Genomic DNA, 16,634 nt, shown 5'->3' on the forward strand with positions numbered 1-16,634 from the left:
AGATGCTTTGAATATATAAGTTAATAAAGAATTGCTGTTGCCTGGCTAAAGACTCTTGTTGATTAGTTGGAAACACCTGGCCTAAGAAGTATTCTTTGCACATCTTAGTCTTTAAAATACCGTAGCAGAGCCTTAGAAGCAAGCTGCAAGAAAAAGACTCTTTCCCTCTCTCTGCCCCACTTTTGTGTTACATGTAGTATAGAGTGAGTTAAACTTTGCTCAAACATCTCATTGGAATAAATTTTTTTGAAAGTCTGCAAAGTTGTGAAAAGTAAGAATCATCAAGGACAGTTTCAGCAAAAAAATCTGTCTGAAGAAACTTCCAGACCTATTGTGACCAGAATTCTGTTAGATCAACAATGTAGACTTGAGTATGATACTGACTTATCACTGATAAAGTATCCAGTTGTGAAGCTGCTATTAACAAAGCAGAACATCTGTTTGGATGCATATTAAGACATTTGTCTAATGGAAATTAGCTATTCTAATTTTAATTTGAGTCCATTATTGGAGTATTTTGTATGGTTTTGGGACACTAATTTCAAAAAAACTTGAAAACTAAACGATTGAGATTCAAAGGAAGTAATGATATAGATGCCTTCCAACTTGTTTTCTTATTCATTCATAGGATGTTGGCAGTGTAGTGTAACTTTAAGGTATTCTGATCAGGTATTCTATCTTGCAATGATTTTGCTGTATTTTCTTAAGCACACTTGTGCATATCTGGTTCATAATTCTTATGTTTTAGAATATAAATTTTATTTTTGGGAATTAAAATTTTAACTGCAGAAAATGAGAGTACCTGGTTGAGAAATTTAGAAAAAACAACCCTGAACTAAATGCAATTCAAACAAGTTTGAGTTTATTACACTTAAAAGGTGGGGCCATGTTGATTTAAGAGATTAACAGCTAGAAAGGTGAGAGTCACAAAACAGTAGGTGGAGAAATTTAAACCATGGATGATCTATCTGTAGACCTTTTGGCAGAGACATGATGTCTGCAATCATTTCTGTAAGGGTAATCCAGAGAAATGTTTTGCTTTGAGATTTGGAGCTAAATTAGTTTTAAGCATTAGGAAACTTCTGAAAGGTTGTAAAATCTATTTATTTCTCCAGATCAAAGAAGAAATTAAATGAGGGATAATTAACCTGAAGGTCTGTTTGAGGACATCCTAGAGGATGCCATGTCATCATGGAGTAGGGCGGAGCTTGGACAGATTCTCTGCTTTCAAAAATAATCTGGGTGTTTGCTGAGAGTTATAGTTGCAACTTAGATGTGTGTTGGGCAACTCACTGAAAGATGATAGCTAAAGTAAATGACAGTTTGGCTTGCACTGTAAGCAGAGAAAAAGCAAACCACTTCATTCACTGTATGGAATGCGGGTAAGGCTTAATCTCAATTTGGATTTCATGAGGGAATAGAAGTTGGAAAATTGCCTAGTTTGAAGCTAGTGGATAAACCCACAGTGGTCCTCAGAGTTTTGTGCAAAAGAAAACATCCAGCAGGTTGGCTTGTTATGATTGCCTTCTCAATAATTCCAAGGAACTGAGGCATCTACAATCGAGAGGTATTAAACAAAGAGCCTTACCTCTGAGAATAGTTGGAATTGAGGAGAATTGAAGTAAATTCTAGAGGACTGTGGCATACCTATGGGTGGTCCCAACTGTAACTTTAGGATAGTGCCTTAAAGGAGAGGCTTGGGGGAAGTAAAGAGTAAAACTGAGCGCATAACATACATAGCTCTCTGATCTATAATAAGATTGCTTGTTTAATTCTGTTAATTACTGTAAGGGTTGTGTTTTGGAAAACTTGGAATTTTGTGTAGTTCTAATTAAATCACTGGTGTTTGGATTTCTTTTTGAATGTTAAGGGCCCCTAACAGGATCATAACCTTGAGTTCCCTACAGGGCAGAAGTTAAGCTATCAGTACAAGATTGTGATTGAAGGTCCTGTGAACTTTATTTCTCTCCAAGCCGCTATGGATGTAAATTTTATTAATAGACCCCAATGAGTTGGACACTGGTTCTGAATTAACAAACTGGATTTTTTTTGTATGACAATTGATTAAGCCAGATATATAAGGAACAGCACTCTTGTGTGTGACAAAAGGTCTTGTATTTTTGGAACTGCATTTATTTCCTGATGGCGGTAAATGTAGTGAGTTTTTATAAGCAGCAGCTAATGAACATCCCATCATTCACTTTCTTTGATTCCTTTTCACTTCCAGTTGCTCTTGCTCTGAAGCATTCAATGTCTTTATCCGAGGCTGGAAGTTTCAATATCCCATTAGCCAAGTACTCCTTGGAGTGCATGTTAATAGTTAATATTTCAACTGACATTCCCATTTCAGGATTAAATGAACCATGAGTGAGATGTTCACATCATCCAAGTATGGTCTTCCCAGTCTAATAAACACATTAAAGCTGTATAGAAATTAAAAGCCATTCGGCAGTCAGGTGCACTGGAGCCAGGTGATCATCTTAGACCTACCTCAGCCTTAAGTTTACATTTAAACAGAGTGCAATGAATTCATTTATATTAATGTGCAAAGCAAATCTATCTCACTGTCTTTTCATGAAGCAATGGTAACAAGAAATTTGCTACAAGGGGCTGGATAGGCAGTAGACTTGAACTTACTTAAATTGAGAGAAAGCTATTTGGAGGAGAAACAATCCAAGTCTTCTAAAATGCCAAGAATAGATAATTAATTTGGGTAGATACAAATCTGCAAAACTAAAGTTGCAAATAAATCCTCTACATTCTCTAGTTGTTTTGATTCATGGAGCAGTTATTTCCAAATTTTAAAAATAATTAAATGGTTAGGAGCACGGTTGAAAATTGCTGAACACAAATGATGAGTTCTGTTAGGGCTTTGTGTGGAGGACCATCAATTTAAGGAAATGTCATTGTCAAAGAATACTGCCAGTTAAGGTTGAATAATTTTAGGTATTATATTTTGCCTGATTTTTAAGATTTTGGGGAGTTGCATTGAACCTCTCTTTTCTCCACACCTGATTTAATGGATTTATCTCTTTGTTTTTCCCTCTATCCCATCACCCAGGAAACATGGCACAAGTTGGAACTTCACCAGTTATACAGGAGGAACCCTCCAGCGCTGAAAATCTTCTGGCTGTAAAATTTCTCATGTCAGCACTGGAGTCGATGGTAAATTATTAGGAATTTATTAAGATGTCATTTAACCTTCTTGTTGATGTCATTTAATTAGCAATCTTCTGTTACATTGTGGCTTGAGGGCTTTGGGTCCTGGGGGAATGTTTACAAAACATTCTGCTCTAGTTCACATTATAGGTCTGCTGCAGTCTCCTGCTGGATCTCTACCAAAGGTAGATTCAGAGGCTTTTAAAAATGGCCCCCTGATGCTGATGGAACAAGGTAGGCCATGTAACTCACCTATGGAATGCTATTGATTGCACAAGACTGCAACATCGGAAGATGATTTCATCACAGTGATTTAAAAAATGCCTTTGCTCCATATGTTTGAAGCACTCTCATGAATCTAGTGTTAACCTTTGCATTTGAATATAAGAATGTGACAATGAATGTGTATAAAACCTCAAGACTACAGGTGGGATAGTGTGTAAAGTTTTGGGCTCCATACTATAGGAAAGGACCATAGAACAAATAATAATGTCCTTCTTAAAGCCAACTCCACAAGCATTCGGGGAAATGTCCTGCAAAATCAACTTCAATGGACTGGATACTGTCCAGATGACAGAAAACTGTATCCCCTACCAGGTCTTGTTCTCTCAGCTCTCAAATGGCCAACGTTTCAGGGGAGGACAAAGAAAATGCTTCAAAGCTATTCTGATGTTCTCCTTGAAGTGCAGTTGCATTGACTTTTGATGACTGTAAGGAGCTTGCTACCAATTGGTCAGAATGGTGATAACCTGTCCATCCAACTGTAAGTCCCAGTTTCTTAATGATGAGACACAGAGAAGGAAAGTAAAGGAAGTAAATCCAGCACACTGGATCCCACTACACCGTCTTTACTTCATTGTGTAAGAACTTGGACTTGATTTAAAATTTAGAGCTGCTAGTATCTGTTTAGCCAATTTAACTTTTAAATCCCAAATTGACAATTTCGATTAATGGGTCCTGTTGAGCTCACCTACCAAGTACAATCAAGTGAGAGAGAAACAAACAAGCATGGTGAAATGAAGTAGAATTTATTAAGCAAGGGTGGTAAATAGGTTTAGCAGAGGGCTGTGATGGCAGCATGTATTAACCCACAAAGACTGTGGATCCACTGCGTGCTAATAGCACACAGCCTTTCTCTTCGTCCTCCTTTGGTGTGTTTCAGGAGAGTTGTCACCATAGGAACAATGGCGATGACTGTATCCCCGATGTCTTGAAACTTTTGATATTTACCCCTAATTTTGAAAGCCCTTGTGCCATATTTGAACATGGCTTGTATTAACCCTTTCAATTAGTTGAAAGTGAGGTCACTTGCTTTCTCCCCACTTCCATGCCTAAAGTCACATAACAAGTAACTGGAAACAGATGTCCACCTTTTGTATTCAATGTTCTCTCTTAGATGTTATGTGAATTAGAAGTCCAATTGACATTCCCATAAACTATGTTCGTTCTTATCACAAAATATTGCTAATTTGCCTTCTCAAGTTGTCTCTTGTGGTGAAACAGGAAAAATAAGCATAAACGTTAACTTCAATTTTACTCTCTTTATTACACTTAAATGATTAATATGTTAGAAAAATATCTTAATTAAAAAGGTATGTGAGATTTGTGCTGATACTGGCCCTTACACCATAGGGAGGGAGCAGTGCTGAGAGTTGGTTCCGTTGGCCCTTGAGTGTGCCTTTAAGACAAAGGAGTTCTGTAACCATTCTAGACAAGGGGGCAACTAAGGCTTTATCAATAGTTCAGTTCTCTCATTACTGACAGACATCCTTGAGTCTCGCAGCTGCAAATGCTAGTTGCACAGTCTTTACCTGTTTAATTTGTCTCTCTTTGCAGGCAAGAACTTAAGCTGTCTATTTAAACTGTGGTTAGTATGAAATACCAAAATGTTGGTTGTAATCAATGTAAATTCCTAAAATTAGATTATTGAAATCGCAGTAGTATTTTTTTCATATGAAAATGCAACAAAGCAACTCGATCTGGAGCTATAAGAGAACGTCCTGTGGATATTCTAGGATATTGTCTGGTATGAATTTGCTCCATGTTCTATTGAGAAATGACTGGCTCCACTGGATACAGCAAAAGGCATGATGCTCTCTGACAGCTGAGCTCTGAAGACTAGTGCATGAGACCTAGTCCTGTCTCTAGCCAGGCAGTTCAGAACAACTCCAAGACTAATATCTACTAAACACAATGGAAAATTGCTCAGGAGTGTCCACAAAAAGCAGGACTAATCAAATAAGTCAAATTAACTGCTTAATCATCAGCATTGTGATGAAAAGTGTTGTTGATGCTATTATAATCCAGCAGCACTTAATCGTCAGTTATCTGCCCAGTGATGCTTAGTTTACGTTCCACCAGAACCACTTGGCTGCAGATTCATTACAACTTTGGTCCAAACGTGGATAAAATAACTGAATTACATAAGTGAGAGTGACTGCCCTTGACATCATGGCAGTGTTGGACCGAGATATGGCACTAAGAAGCCCTAGTAAAATGAAGTCAGTGGGAATCGAGGATAACTAATCACAGCTAGCACAAAGGAGAGTTGTTGTTATTGTTGGAGGCTAATTATCTTAGGAGTCCCTTAGCTTGGCCCTAGTTTCCTATCTGCAGCTGCTTGATCATGACCTTGCCTCCATTATAGGACCAGAAGTAAGAATGTTAGATGATTGGAGTATTCAGTTTCATGTGCAGTTCTTCAGATACTAAAGCAATCTTTGCCTATGTCCGTCAAGACCTGTACAACATCTAGACTTGGGCTGATCAAAAAGTGTCAAACAATGATTTCTACCAATAAGATACAGACTATCCACCACTCTCAGCATTCAGTGGCCCTGCTGTCAACATTTGTGGGGGGGGGGGGGGGGGGGGGGTTACTATTGACCAGAAAATTAACTGGACCAGTCATATAAATAGTATGGCTACAAGAACAGGTCAGAGGCTGGATATTCTGTTATGTGACTCTCTCCTCCTCAAACCCTTCCACCACGTACAAGGAACACTTCAGAACTGTGATGGAATACTATCCCCTTGCCTGGATGGTTGCAGTTCAATCAACAAGCGAAGCTCTACCATCCTAGATGAGCAGCCTGCTTGATTGACACCTCATCTGTCACCTTAAATCTTCATTCCCTCCACCACTGATTACACTGGTGGATGATCTACAAGATTCATGACAGCAATTTCAACAGCAGTCCCCTAGCCCAAACCCGTATTACCTAGAAAGACAAGACATGGAATCTTGTGGCACGCTCCCCCACCCCCGCCACCAATGGTGAGCTTGTTGGCAGGGAAGGCATTTAATCTTGAGAGTGGCGGGTGGGAGGGGCCTTCTACTACCTTGCCTCCCCGTCACCCCCACCACCACGATTAAATCTGTGGCTGGAAGGTCTGTGGATGGCCTTCCCACCCCGCCGCCAATTGCAGCCCTTAAGTGGGCAATCGCCGACTTAAGGGCCTCATCCTGCCGGTATTAATCCAGCAGTTGGGGCTTGTTATGCAGGAAACACAACCTATGGGCAAGGGGTGGGGGGGCGGGGCGGTGTGGGGGGGTCGGGGGGCGGTGAGGGGTCAGGGGAACGGGGGGGGCGGGGCCTCTTGCCAACAGTCCAGCTAATAGCCAAGACTTCCATCATCTCCACAAGACTTTGTAAAAGGGCAGCTAATACATGGTAACTTCCTCCTGGAAGTTCCCATTTAAGTCATGTACCATCCTGACTTGGAAATATAGTTCAGTTCCTTCACCCTTGCTGTGTCAGAATTGTAGAGCTCCCTAGGTAACAGTACTGCGACTGTACCTTGACCACATGAAATGCAGCTGTTCAAGATGGTAGCACAGCATCACATCACATAAAGAATTACAAATACAATCAAAGATATATAAAATTGAAACCTATTTCTTTAAAGGAGATTGATGTGTGCTTTAATAATAGGTATCTAAAAATATGATGGGTGGGATAGACTAGATTAATACTGCTTACTTCCTGTGTCTAAAAGGTTTAGAATCAAGGTGCAAATATCGATATGTTTTTAATAAATGAAGCAAAAGGGGAATAGCTAAAGTAGGCAGAATTGGCTTAAACTACGTGCTTGCAGATTTTATTTTTGATCAGAATGACATCCCTGATAAAAGTTATTGTTCCGAGCAAGGATAAGCAGATTGCTGAGATGACATTAGAGGCAGTGACATTACATTGGCATTGGGGAGAACATATTTAGCGTTGTTCAATAGGATTTTGGTGCTCGTCAAGCCTGTGACGAACAGGTTGCCATATGACATAAATTATATGCAATGTTAATAAAACAAATGTACACGTTTTTAGGTTGAGGTCCTAAACCGTCAGGAATCAAGACAGATACACTTGCTGCCAGAGCCAGGAGAATGAGTGTTGCTGCACTAACCCAGCTTGCCAAAATTGCACATTTCAACCCTCAACAGAGAAAAAAAGTTCTGGAGAAAATTAAGGCACTAAAATCCAATAAATTCCCAGCACCTGAATGTCTGCAAAAAAAAAAAAGTGTTCTAAGAGCGTTGGCTTCAGAGATGCTGGCTGATTTTCCAAATTCCCTAGATTCTGGAACTGTCCCAGCAGATGGAAAATTAGGAAATGTGAGAGCGCGATTGAAGAAAGTGGGGAGGGAGAGAGAGAGATATAATGGGGAACTGCAGGCCAGTTAGCTTGACATCAGTCATTGGGAAAGTGTTAGAATCTATTATTAAGGAAGCCTTAACAATGCACTTAGAAAATCATAGTATGATGAAATAAAGTCAACATGGTTTTACGAAAGGGAAATCCCATGTTTTGCAGATTCAGGAAGGCCTTTTGAGGATGTAACTTGTAGGATAGATCTTTTAAATTAATTCATGGGATGTGGGCTTTGCTGGCTGGGCCAGCATTTATTGCCCATCCCTAGTTGTCCTTGAGAAGGTGGTGGTGAGCTGCTGCCTTGCACCGCTGCAGCCCAGGTTGTGTTAGGAAGGGAGTTCCAGGATTTTGACCCAGTGACAGTGAAGGAACGGGATATATTTCCAAGTCAGGATGGTGAATGGCTTGGAGGGGAGTTTCCATCTATCTGCTGCCCTTGTCCTTCTAGATGATATTGGTCATGCACTTGGAAGGTGCTGTCGAAGGACCTTTGGTGAATTCCTGCAGTGCATCTTGTAGATGGTACTCGCTGCTTCTACAGTGTGTCGGTGATGAAGGGAGTGAATGTTTGTGGATTGGTGCCAATCAAGCAGACTGCTTTGTCCTTGATGGTGTCGAGCTTCTTGAGTGTTGTGGAAGCTATACTCATCCAGGCAAGTGGGGAGTATTCCATCACACTCCTGACTTGTGCCTTGTAGATGGACCGGTTCTGGGGAGTCAGGAGGTGAGTTACTCATCGCAGGTTTGATTCTTAGCCTCTGACCTGATGTGTAGCCACAGTATTTATATGGCTAGTCCAGTTCAGTTTCTGGTTGATAAAAAGGAAACTAGCTGATGTGATATACTTAGATTTCCAAAAGGCATTCAATAAGGTGTCACACAAAAAAGTAACATGCAAGATAAGGGCTCATGGAGTTGGGGGTAGGATTAGAACAGGAAGCAAAGACTATAAATGGGGCACCTTCAAGTCGGCAGGCTTGGCCTGCAGTACCACAAGGATCAGTAGTGGGGCCTCAGTTATTTACAAAGAGACAGAGAGTAATATATTTAAGTTTGCTGACTATACAAAGCTAGGTTATGAGGAGGGCACAGGGATGTTGATTGAGGGGTAAGTATTGGCCAGGGTTCCACTCATGACTCTCCTGCTCCTCAAAATAATGCCATGGGATCTTTTCCACCCAACCCGAACTGGCAGTTGGGGCCTTGGTCTCCTCAAGATGCCAAGTCCAACAGTGCAGCATTCCCTGAATACTGCAGTGGAATGTCAGCCTTTATTTTTGCGCTCAGGCCCTGGAGTGGGACTCAAACCCAGGACCTTGTGACTCAGACGGGAGTGCTACCAATGAAACCACAGCTGCTTATCTCGGATTGTTTAGCTACCTTCACTGAACAATACCATGAACAGTCTGGATAGACAATTTCTCTCCATTCCCACTGAGTTCCTCACAGGCTGTGTGTGTGTCTATGTTTTAGTTACTTAAAATCCAGTTAAAAGGAGGAGAAAAGATACTTGAAGATGAGATTTCAAATCAGTCTCTGTGACTTATCATTGCAGGCCCATTGCTTGCAGTTGAAGTGTTGGTTGTCTGGAGTGAAGGGTTGAAGTTGAAGAGATGTTTTCTGCAGCAGCAATGGCTTCTGTTGTCGATTAGTCAGTATTTACCTTTTTCAGGTAGACTCAGCAGGTAAAGCAGCTTTGGGGAGCAAGTGAAGGTCCCTTTTTCTTTACTGGTTCTGTCAGCACAACTCTTGAAGACTGCCTGGAGTTCTTTTTCAGCATAACAGTGATGGTTTCTGGACAACTTCCTCTGATTCTCAGTGGCAGAGAAACCCAGCTCTTACATGCTATCCACAGTTAATTCACATCAGAGCTGTGGGTTGGAACTGACTTCCTGAGGTCTTCTGGGTTCTGTGCACAAAATAGCTGTTCTCAGCCAGACTTTATACAGTTTAAAACTCAAAAATGCATTACATTAATTTAGGTGAGTCATTGTTTCACGAAGCAAATAAGTTAATTAAATTGCAGCCTTTCGAAGAAGTCCTTTTTGTTGGTATCAATGAAGTTCTGAGTTTTCACACCTTAGAAGATTCAGTTGTGTTGTCCGAGGCATCCTTACATTTATTAATGACTTTGGTGACTGATTCTGAGATAAAACAGTTCAACAATATTTAGCAATCATCTGTGGAGACAGTTGTCTGCTGTGACTTTCATTTTGAATGGACTTTAAGAACTTAACTGAAATTTTTTTTAAAGTAGCGATGTACTTCTAACAATTTTCCTTAAAAAATCCACAATATTATAATTGCGCAGTCATGACAATGGTTAATTAAGTGACTCAAGGAAAGGAGCAAAAAATGGGGAATGGAAACAGCCAGCACATGGGATTAGGAATACTACTCATTTGGATGTTCAACATGGAATGGTTGGGAACTGAACAGCCTGTTTCTGTATTGCAATTTCTATGTAACTCTTATGTAATTGGCTGTGGTCGTAACAAATTTGGGGGCTCTTTGTGGGAGTTATTCCTTGATTGACTTGGAATTTGTGAATCTAAAGGATACAGATATGAGGAGAATACAGAACTCTAGTTTTGTGTTGAAGGATTTTAAAGTGGTTGAACTGCAAAATGGCTTTAGCAGTTGCTAAGACTTCTGGACGTACAAGATGTAACTGTGGAGTCTTTGTAATCTCTGACTCTGAGCAAGTTAGCAGATGATGTGCAGCTAGAAATAAAAGCAGGATTTCGTAAGGCTGATATGGTTAAAGTACTTAGCATTTAAAGTTAGAGGAGACGACACTTGAAACTAATGTTTCACAGCTAGAGGTAGTAAGACTTCAGTTGCAGATGAAGAAGTTTGGACTTGAACAAAAATGGACTGAAAAGACTTGAAATTGAAGAAAAAGAAAAATGCAAAAAACTTGAAAAAGAAAAGGACAGATTAAAAGAAATAAAAATAAAATAGCTTGCATGGGAAAAAGAAGATCATGAGCAGGAAAAGAAGAGATTGCAAGAAATAGAAATGCGAAAGCTTGAACTTCAACTTTGGAGAGAGAAGTTAGCAAATGAGGAAAGAGATAGAGATCTTCAGAGAGAGAAAGAAGCCAGACTATATGAACTTTCTAAAGTGAAACTTAGAATAAAGAAGGAGAGATAGTGATTTCGATGGTGGCTTTGATTTTTTTGAGTAATTTGATTTAACTAAAAATCTTTGGTTAATGCCTAAATTTATGGCAGATGGAGTTGAAAAATATTTCACTTCATTTGAAAAGATAGGTATGAAGTTGAATCGGGCAAGAGATGCTTGAACTATAATGTTACTGAGTTTTGTCCGGTACAGCAATGAATGTGTATGCTAACTTATCAGAGGAGCAATCTGTAGACTGAGGTAGTTAAAAGAGCAATGCTAACTGCTTATGAGCTTGTCCCTGAGGCTTTGCTGTTGAAGTTTAGGACTGTAAAAAAGAGACCTAATCAGATTTCTGTAGAGTTTGCAAGAGAAAAAGAATCTATCTGGGATCATTATTAGGGCATTGAAGTTAGACAAGAGTTTTGAAAATGTAAGAGAAATTATAACAATGGGAGAATTTAGAAATAGTGTTCCAGCAACTATCAAGACATATTTAGATGAAAGATAAAAAGATCAGGGAAGCTGCTGTTTAAGCCGATACTTATGATATTGCAGATGAGTGTAAGGAAAGGATCACATGGGAGTCAGCAAGAGAATTGGAGGTATGGAAAACCTGGTGATGGTAAAAGTGTTAGTAACAAGAGGCAGTTGAAGGATGCCAGTCTATTAAAAATGGAAAGGCAGAAGGAAAATGCAGAAAAGTAGTATGTTACCATTGTAACAAGGCTGGACATTAAAGACCAAACAGTTGGAAGTTAAATGGGAAACCGATTGCATTGATAAGTACTCAGAGTTCTGTGAGTAAAAGTGCTGTGGACTCTGAGACCCAGGTGCAAGATAGACCAGTGGCATTTGTATAGGTGGAGAAGGAAGAGTCCATAGTAGCCAGAGAGGTAGGAATGTGTTCACACAACCTACCAAAGGAGGTTCTGAAGGGCAAGTTACAGAGATGTTTAAAGATTTCATATGCTAAGAGAAAGTATGTTTCTCAGGAAGGACTGTTAAAATCTTAAATGATACAGGGGCTAGCTGGTCATTAATGTATTGGATAGTGCCATCTGCTTTCCAGAAGGGTTATTGCAGGAGAAAGTGTTGGTTGGTGGAATTCATGGAGGTTTCAAGCCGATTTCATTATATAAAATAAATTTAGTGATTTGAAGACAGGAGAGGTGATTGTTAGAGTGGTGGAGAAATTGCCCATTGCAGGGGTTCAATTTATTCTAGGGAGCGAGAGCTGGATCACAAATATTGACATCTTACCATAGTGGAGGAACCTATTGAGATGCAATCAACAGAGATTTTTACAGAAAGAGCAAACCTCGATTTGTTTCCAGATTGCGTGGTGATGAGGTCACGGAGACACAAACTTAAACAGGAAGGGGAGAATCTAAAAGATGGGGAGGATGCTGAACCTCAGATGACTGTATCAATCTTTGAAAAGATTACTCAGAATGAGAAGATTAGGGAGGATGAGGCTGAGGTGTTTTGTTCCTTAAAGTTAGTGGAGTTACAGCATCAGGACCCAGACTTAAAGCAGTTATTACCAGACAGCTTGTTTGGAGACAGAGGCAGAAGACGTTCCAGAATGTTATTACCTTTAAAGACAATGGCTAATGAGGAAGTGGAGTCCGCCTCATGTCAAGGCAGATGAAAAGTGGGTGATAGTGATACCATCTGGGTACCGGAATGAAATTTTGAGTGGCTCATGAAATCCCAATGGCTGGACATTTTGGAATTAGGAAAATTCGAGCTAAGATACAAAAACATTTCTATTGGCCTGGACTACATAAAGATGTAGTTAAGTTCTGTCAAACATGCCATACATGTCTAGTGATAGGAAAACCTCCAGCAGCAGTTAAACCTGCACCTTTAATTCCAGCTTCAATGTTTGAGGAACCTTTTAACAGGGTCTTGATTGATTGATTGTGTAGGGCCCCTCCCTAAGACTAAAAATGGGAATCAAAATTAACTGAAAATCATGGATGTGTCCACAAAATTTCCAGAAGCAATACCTTGAAGGAAAATTACAGCAAAGGTGATTGTAAAGGAGTTAACCAAATTCTTTACAAGATATGGGTTACCAAAAGAAATACAGCCTGATCAGGATTCAAATTTCACGTCACAGCTGTTTAAAGAGATAATGAGCAGCCTAGGAATAAGGCAATTTAGGTTGTTGGCTTATCACCCTGAATCACAAGGTGCTTTAGAAAGGTGGCAACAAACTTTAAACATTACGATTAGAGCATATGGTCATGGCTACCCACATGATTGGGATCGAGGGATTCCATTCTTGTTTGCTATTAGGGATACCCCTAATGAGTCAATAGGATTCAGTCCTTTCAAATTAATTTGTGATCATGAAGTAAGGGGACCACTCAAATTAATTCGGGAGAAATTAATGAGTCAAAGTTCTGAAACAGCTCTCCTGGATTATGTGAAGAAATTCAGAGGAAGATTGAGTAAGGCATGTGAGATAGCTAGGGAACGTTTAAAAATATCTCAGCAAGTGATGAAGACAATAGTGGATAAAAGGGCAAAGGCCCGTGGTTTTGTGGCTGGGTAAAAAGTATTAGTACTTGTTGCCAGTGCAGACAAACCATTAAAGGCACGGTTTAGTGGACCTTAGCAGACCAAAAACAGACTAAGGTATACTAAGTTGTAAATATCCCAGATAGAAGAGCCAGTGAGAGTGCCATGTAAATGTGCTAAAAAGGTACTTTGACAGGGAGGATAAACAAATACTGGTAGTGGTAGGTAAGGCAGAGGAAAAAGAAATTAAAGGTTCTGAAGTTGGCTTTCCTTTGATTAAACTGGACAATGAGCAAGTACTTAAGAATCTAAATGTGATATTAAGTTACCTTCCAGAATACTGTTGAAGTGATTTACAAGACCTGTTGCAGTCATACAAAGCAATTTGTGAAAATAGACCAGGGAAGACAAATTTGGCTTTGCATGATGTTGATGTGGTGGGTTCAATTTCAATAAGGCAATACTCATATAGATTAAATACAGTAAAATTGGCTCAAGTGCAGAAAACAATTGAATTTATGCTTGAAAATGACATTATAGAGCCTAGTCACAGCATTTGGAGTTCACCCATTGTAATGGTACCAAAGCTGGATGGATCACAAAGACGATGGATTGATTACTGCAAAGTAAACGCAGTAACAAAGGTGGATTCATATCCTATTCTACGATTGGAGGATTGTATCGAAAGTGTGGGACAGTTGGCATTTATTACAAAAATTGACTTGCTGCGAGGATATTGGCAAGTACCCTTATCGGAAAGGGCAAAAGAGATATCAACTTTTGTGACGCTTGATGGTTTATATCGATGCAAAGTAATACCCTTTGGTATGAAAAATGCGCCAGCAACATTTCAGAGACTAACAAAGTGATTGAAGGACTAAGTAATTGTCTATACTGATGACTTAGTGGTATTCAGTCAAATTTGGGAGGAACATCTACAACATTTAAAGGAACTGTTTCATCGACTACAGGAAGCCACTTTGGTTAATTTGGCTAAAAGTGAATTTGCAAATGCAGAAGTGGCATATTTAGGCCACACTGTTGGACATGGTCAAGTGGCCCCAGGAGATGCAGAGGACAGTTCCCAGTGCCAACAGCCAGACAGGAAGTTTTGAGATTTCCGGGCATGAGTGGATTATATCGGAAATTCGTCCCAAATTTCAGCAGTGTAGTTGCTCCACTGACTGGATTATTGAAGAAGAACAGGAGATTCCAATGGACAAAGGAATGCCAGACAGCTTGAAAGCTTTACTAACCACTATACCTGCCCTGGCAGTATCTGATTATCCAAAGCAGTTTAAAATGGCTATTGACACCAGTGATGTTGCTGTTGGTGCTACAGGAAGATGAACTGGGATTTTAGAACCCAGTGGGATATTTCTCTCAGAAGTCGGATGTGCATCAGAAGAAATAATCAACTATAGAATAAGAGACTTTAAGTTTGCAGCATACACTTCAAAATGCTGCAAAGCTAAAACCAAAAAACTCAAGGCAGTTATATATACTGACTACAATCCTTTGAAGTTTCTGGAAAAGTTTTGAGATGAAAATACCACACTGTTCCGGCGGAGTTTGTTATTGCAACCATTCAATTTTAAAATTGTCAGGAAGATATAATAATTTTCGTAATGTTGGAATTTATTGTACAGTAAAGTAATATTGGCGTTTGTTTGTGATTGAATTAAAGGCAGCTGGTCTGAAGGCTTTGTAACAGAAGATAAGCTAGGTTTGAAATGTTAAGTAGGTAAACATAGGTGTAAATGGAATATTTGCATTTTTAAATAAAACCAGACTAGCTTGAATTCAAGAGGGAGTGAAATGTGCCGCCTAGCCAGGAGGAGTTAAACAGTGCGTTTATTTTTCCCAAAGATTACTGGTAACTTGGTACTTTGATGGATTTTTGTTATTAGAGAGGTAAAGTCCAAAGACATAGTGAAACAATGGGAATTTCCATTCAAGGGGGAAAATATGTATAAAGAAGGGAAGGTTGTGTGCAAGGGCAGGCATTCTAAGATCTAACAAGTGTGAAAAGCCTCAAGCTGCTGTCTACAAGGAACCAAAACTATTAAATTTCAAAGGGGAATTTAAAAGTGACGAGGGACTTTTACAACTTACAAAGGTTTCATAGGTAACAAAGGAAGGTTATTATGTTTTATTTGACCTGGAAGTGGAGACACTTGGAAACCATGAAAGATTTTTATACTTGGAACAGTTGAGTTCAAAGAGGTGTTTCGGGCAAAAGGGGAAAAGAATATTTGAGGAAAGCTGTTGAGCTAAGTTGTGTAGCTGTGTTGGGGGAGATATCCTGAGACCAGATCTGTGCTGGGGAAATGAGTGAAAGTTGTTAATTTATAGTAGCCGTTGCATTTTCAAGCCAGAGAAGTCCATGTTGTCAGAAAACAGTCTATTTCTGAACCTTTCTTTTGGTTTTCCACAGCAGAGTGCAAGAGAGTGAGATGTGGTATACCTTTACTAAAATGACAGTGGTTTTTGCCTTGGGTAATATAACTGAATTTTTCTGGTTAACATTCTATATGGGAGCTGTTGTCAGGTAGCTTACCTCTTGTGTTCTGACCAAGTGGGTATTTTTGGGGAGGGAAGGGGATGTTTTATAAAACTATTTTTAATTCTGTAACTTGAATCTTGGGTTTTTTTTTCTTGTTAATAAATCTTTTAATGTTAAAATCCTAGAAGTGCTTCTGGGATCAGTAGTTATCCCCTTTTATCACAATACCAAAATAAAGGTTATGATCAGTAAGACAAGCTTCCCTCTGGGATTTGGCTTGCTCAGCAAATAACATCGGCTGTGGTCGAAATGGTATATGTTTTCAGACACGTGGACAGAATGTAATACTGTGCTGCAGATAATGTCTGACCAAAGTTATTTTTGTATAACTGAAGCATCACTTCTCTTTCAGCCCTTTAACAGTTATAAGCCAACATTCCACTAGCATGTGTGATTTTTATATCTGCACGCACAGCTTTTAATGGACTGTGCACATGGATACCCAAGCCTTTGGCTTCTCCAGAGCTTCTAGTCTTTCATTTTCACAAAAACTCCAAATTGCATTTCTTGGATCCAGAGTAGATGATGCACTTTTCCTACATTGAACTCCTATATTGCCTTATTTTTTTGTTCGCTTATTTAGTCTATGTGCCTTTATAACT

General features: G+C 39.5%; 1 protein-coding gene across 9 annotated transcripts in view; it reads left to right on the forward strand.

The window, feature by feature from the left end:
* The window catches only part of LOC121283176 (general transcription factor II-I-like), a 194,479-nt gene that overhangs the window by 27,460 nt on the left and 150,385 nt on the right, over positions 1-16,634 (forward strand). For all 9 annotated transcript variants that reach the window (XM_041197396.1, XM_041197395.1, XM_041197397.1 and 6 more), the window contains one exon: positions 3,062-3,165. In XM_041197396.1, the coding sequence (XP_041053330.1) occupies positions 3,067-3,165 (99 nt within the window). In that variant the 5' untranslated portion in view covers positions 3,062-3,066. The remainder of the gene's footprint in view (positions 1-3,061; positions 3,166-16,634) is intronic.

Source organism: Carcharodon carcharias, chromosome 10 (genome assembly GCF_017639515.1).
Source record: "Carcharodon carcharias isolate sCarCar2 chromosome 10, sCarCar2.pri, whole genome shotgun sequence".
Lineage (NCBI taxonomy): Eukaryota > Metazoa > Chordata > Chondrichthyes > Lamniformes > Lamnidae > Carcharodon > Carcharodon carcharias.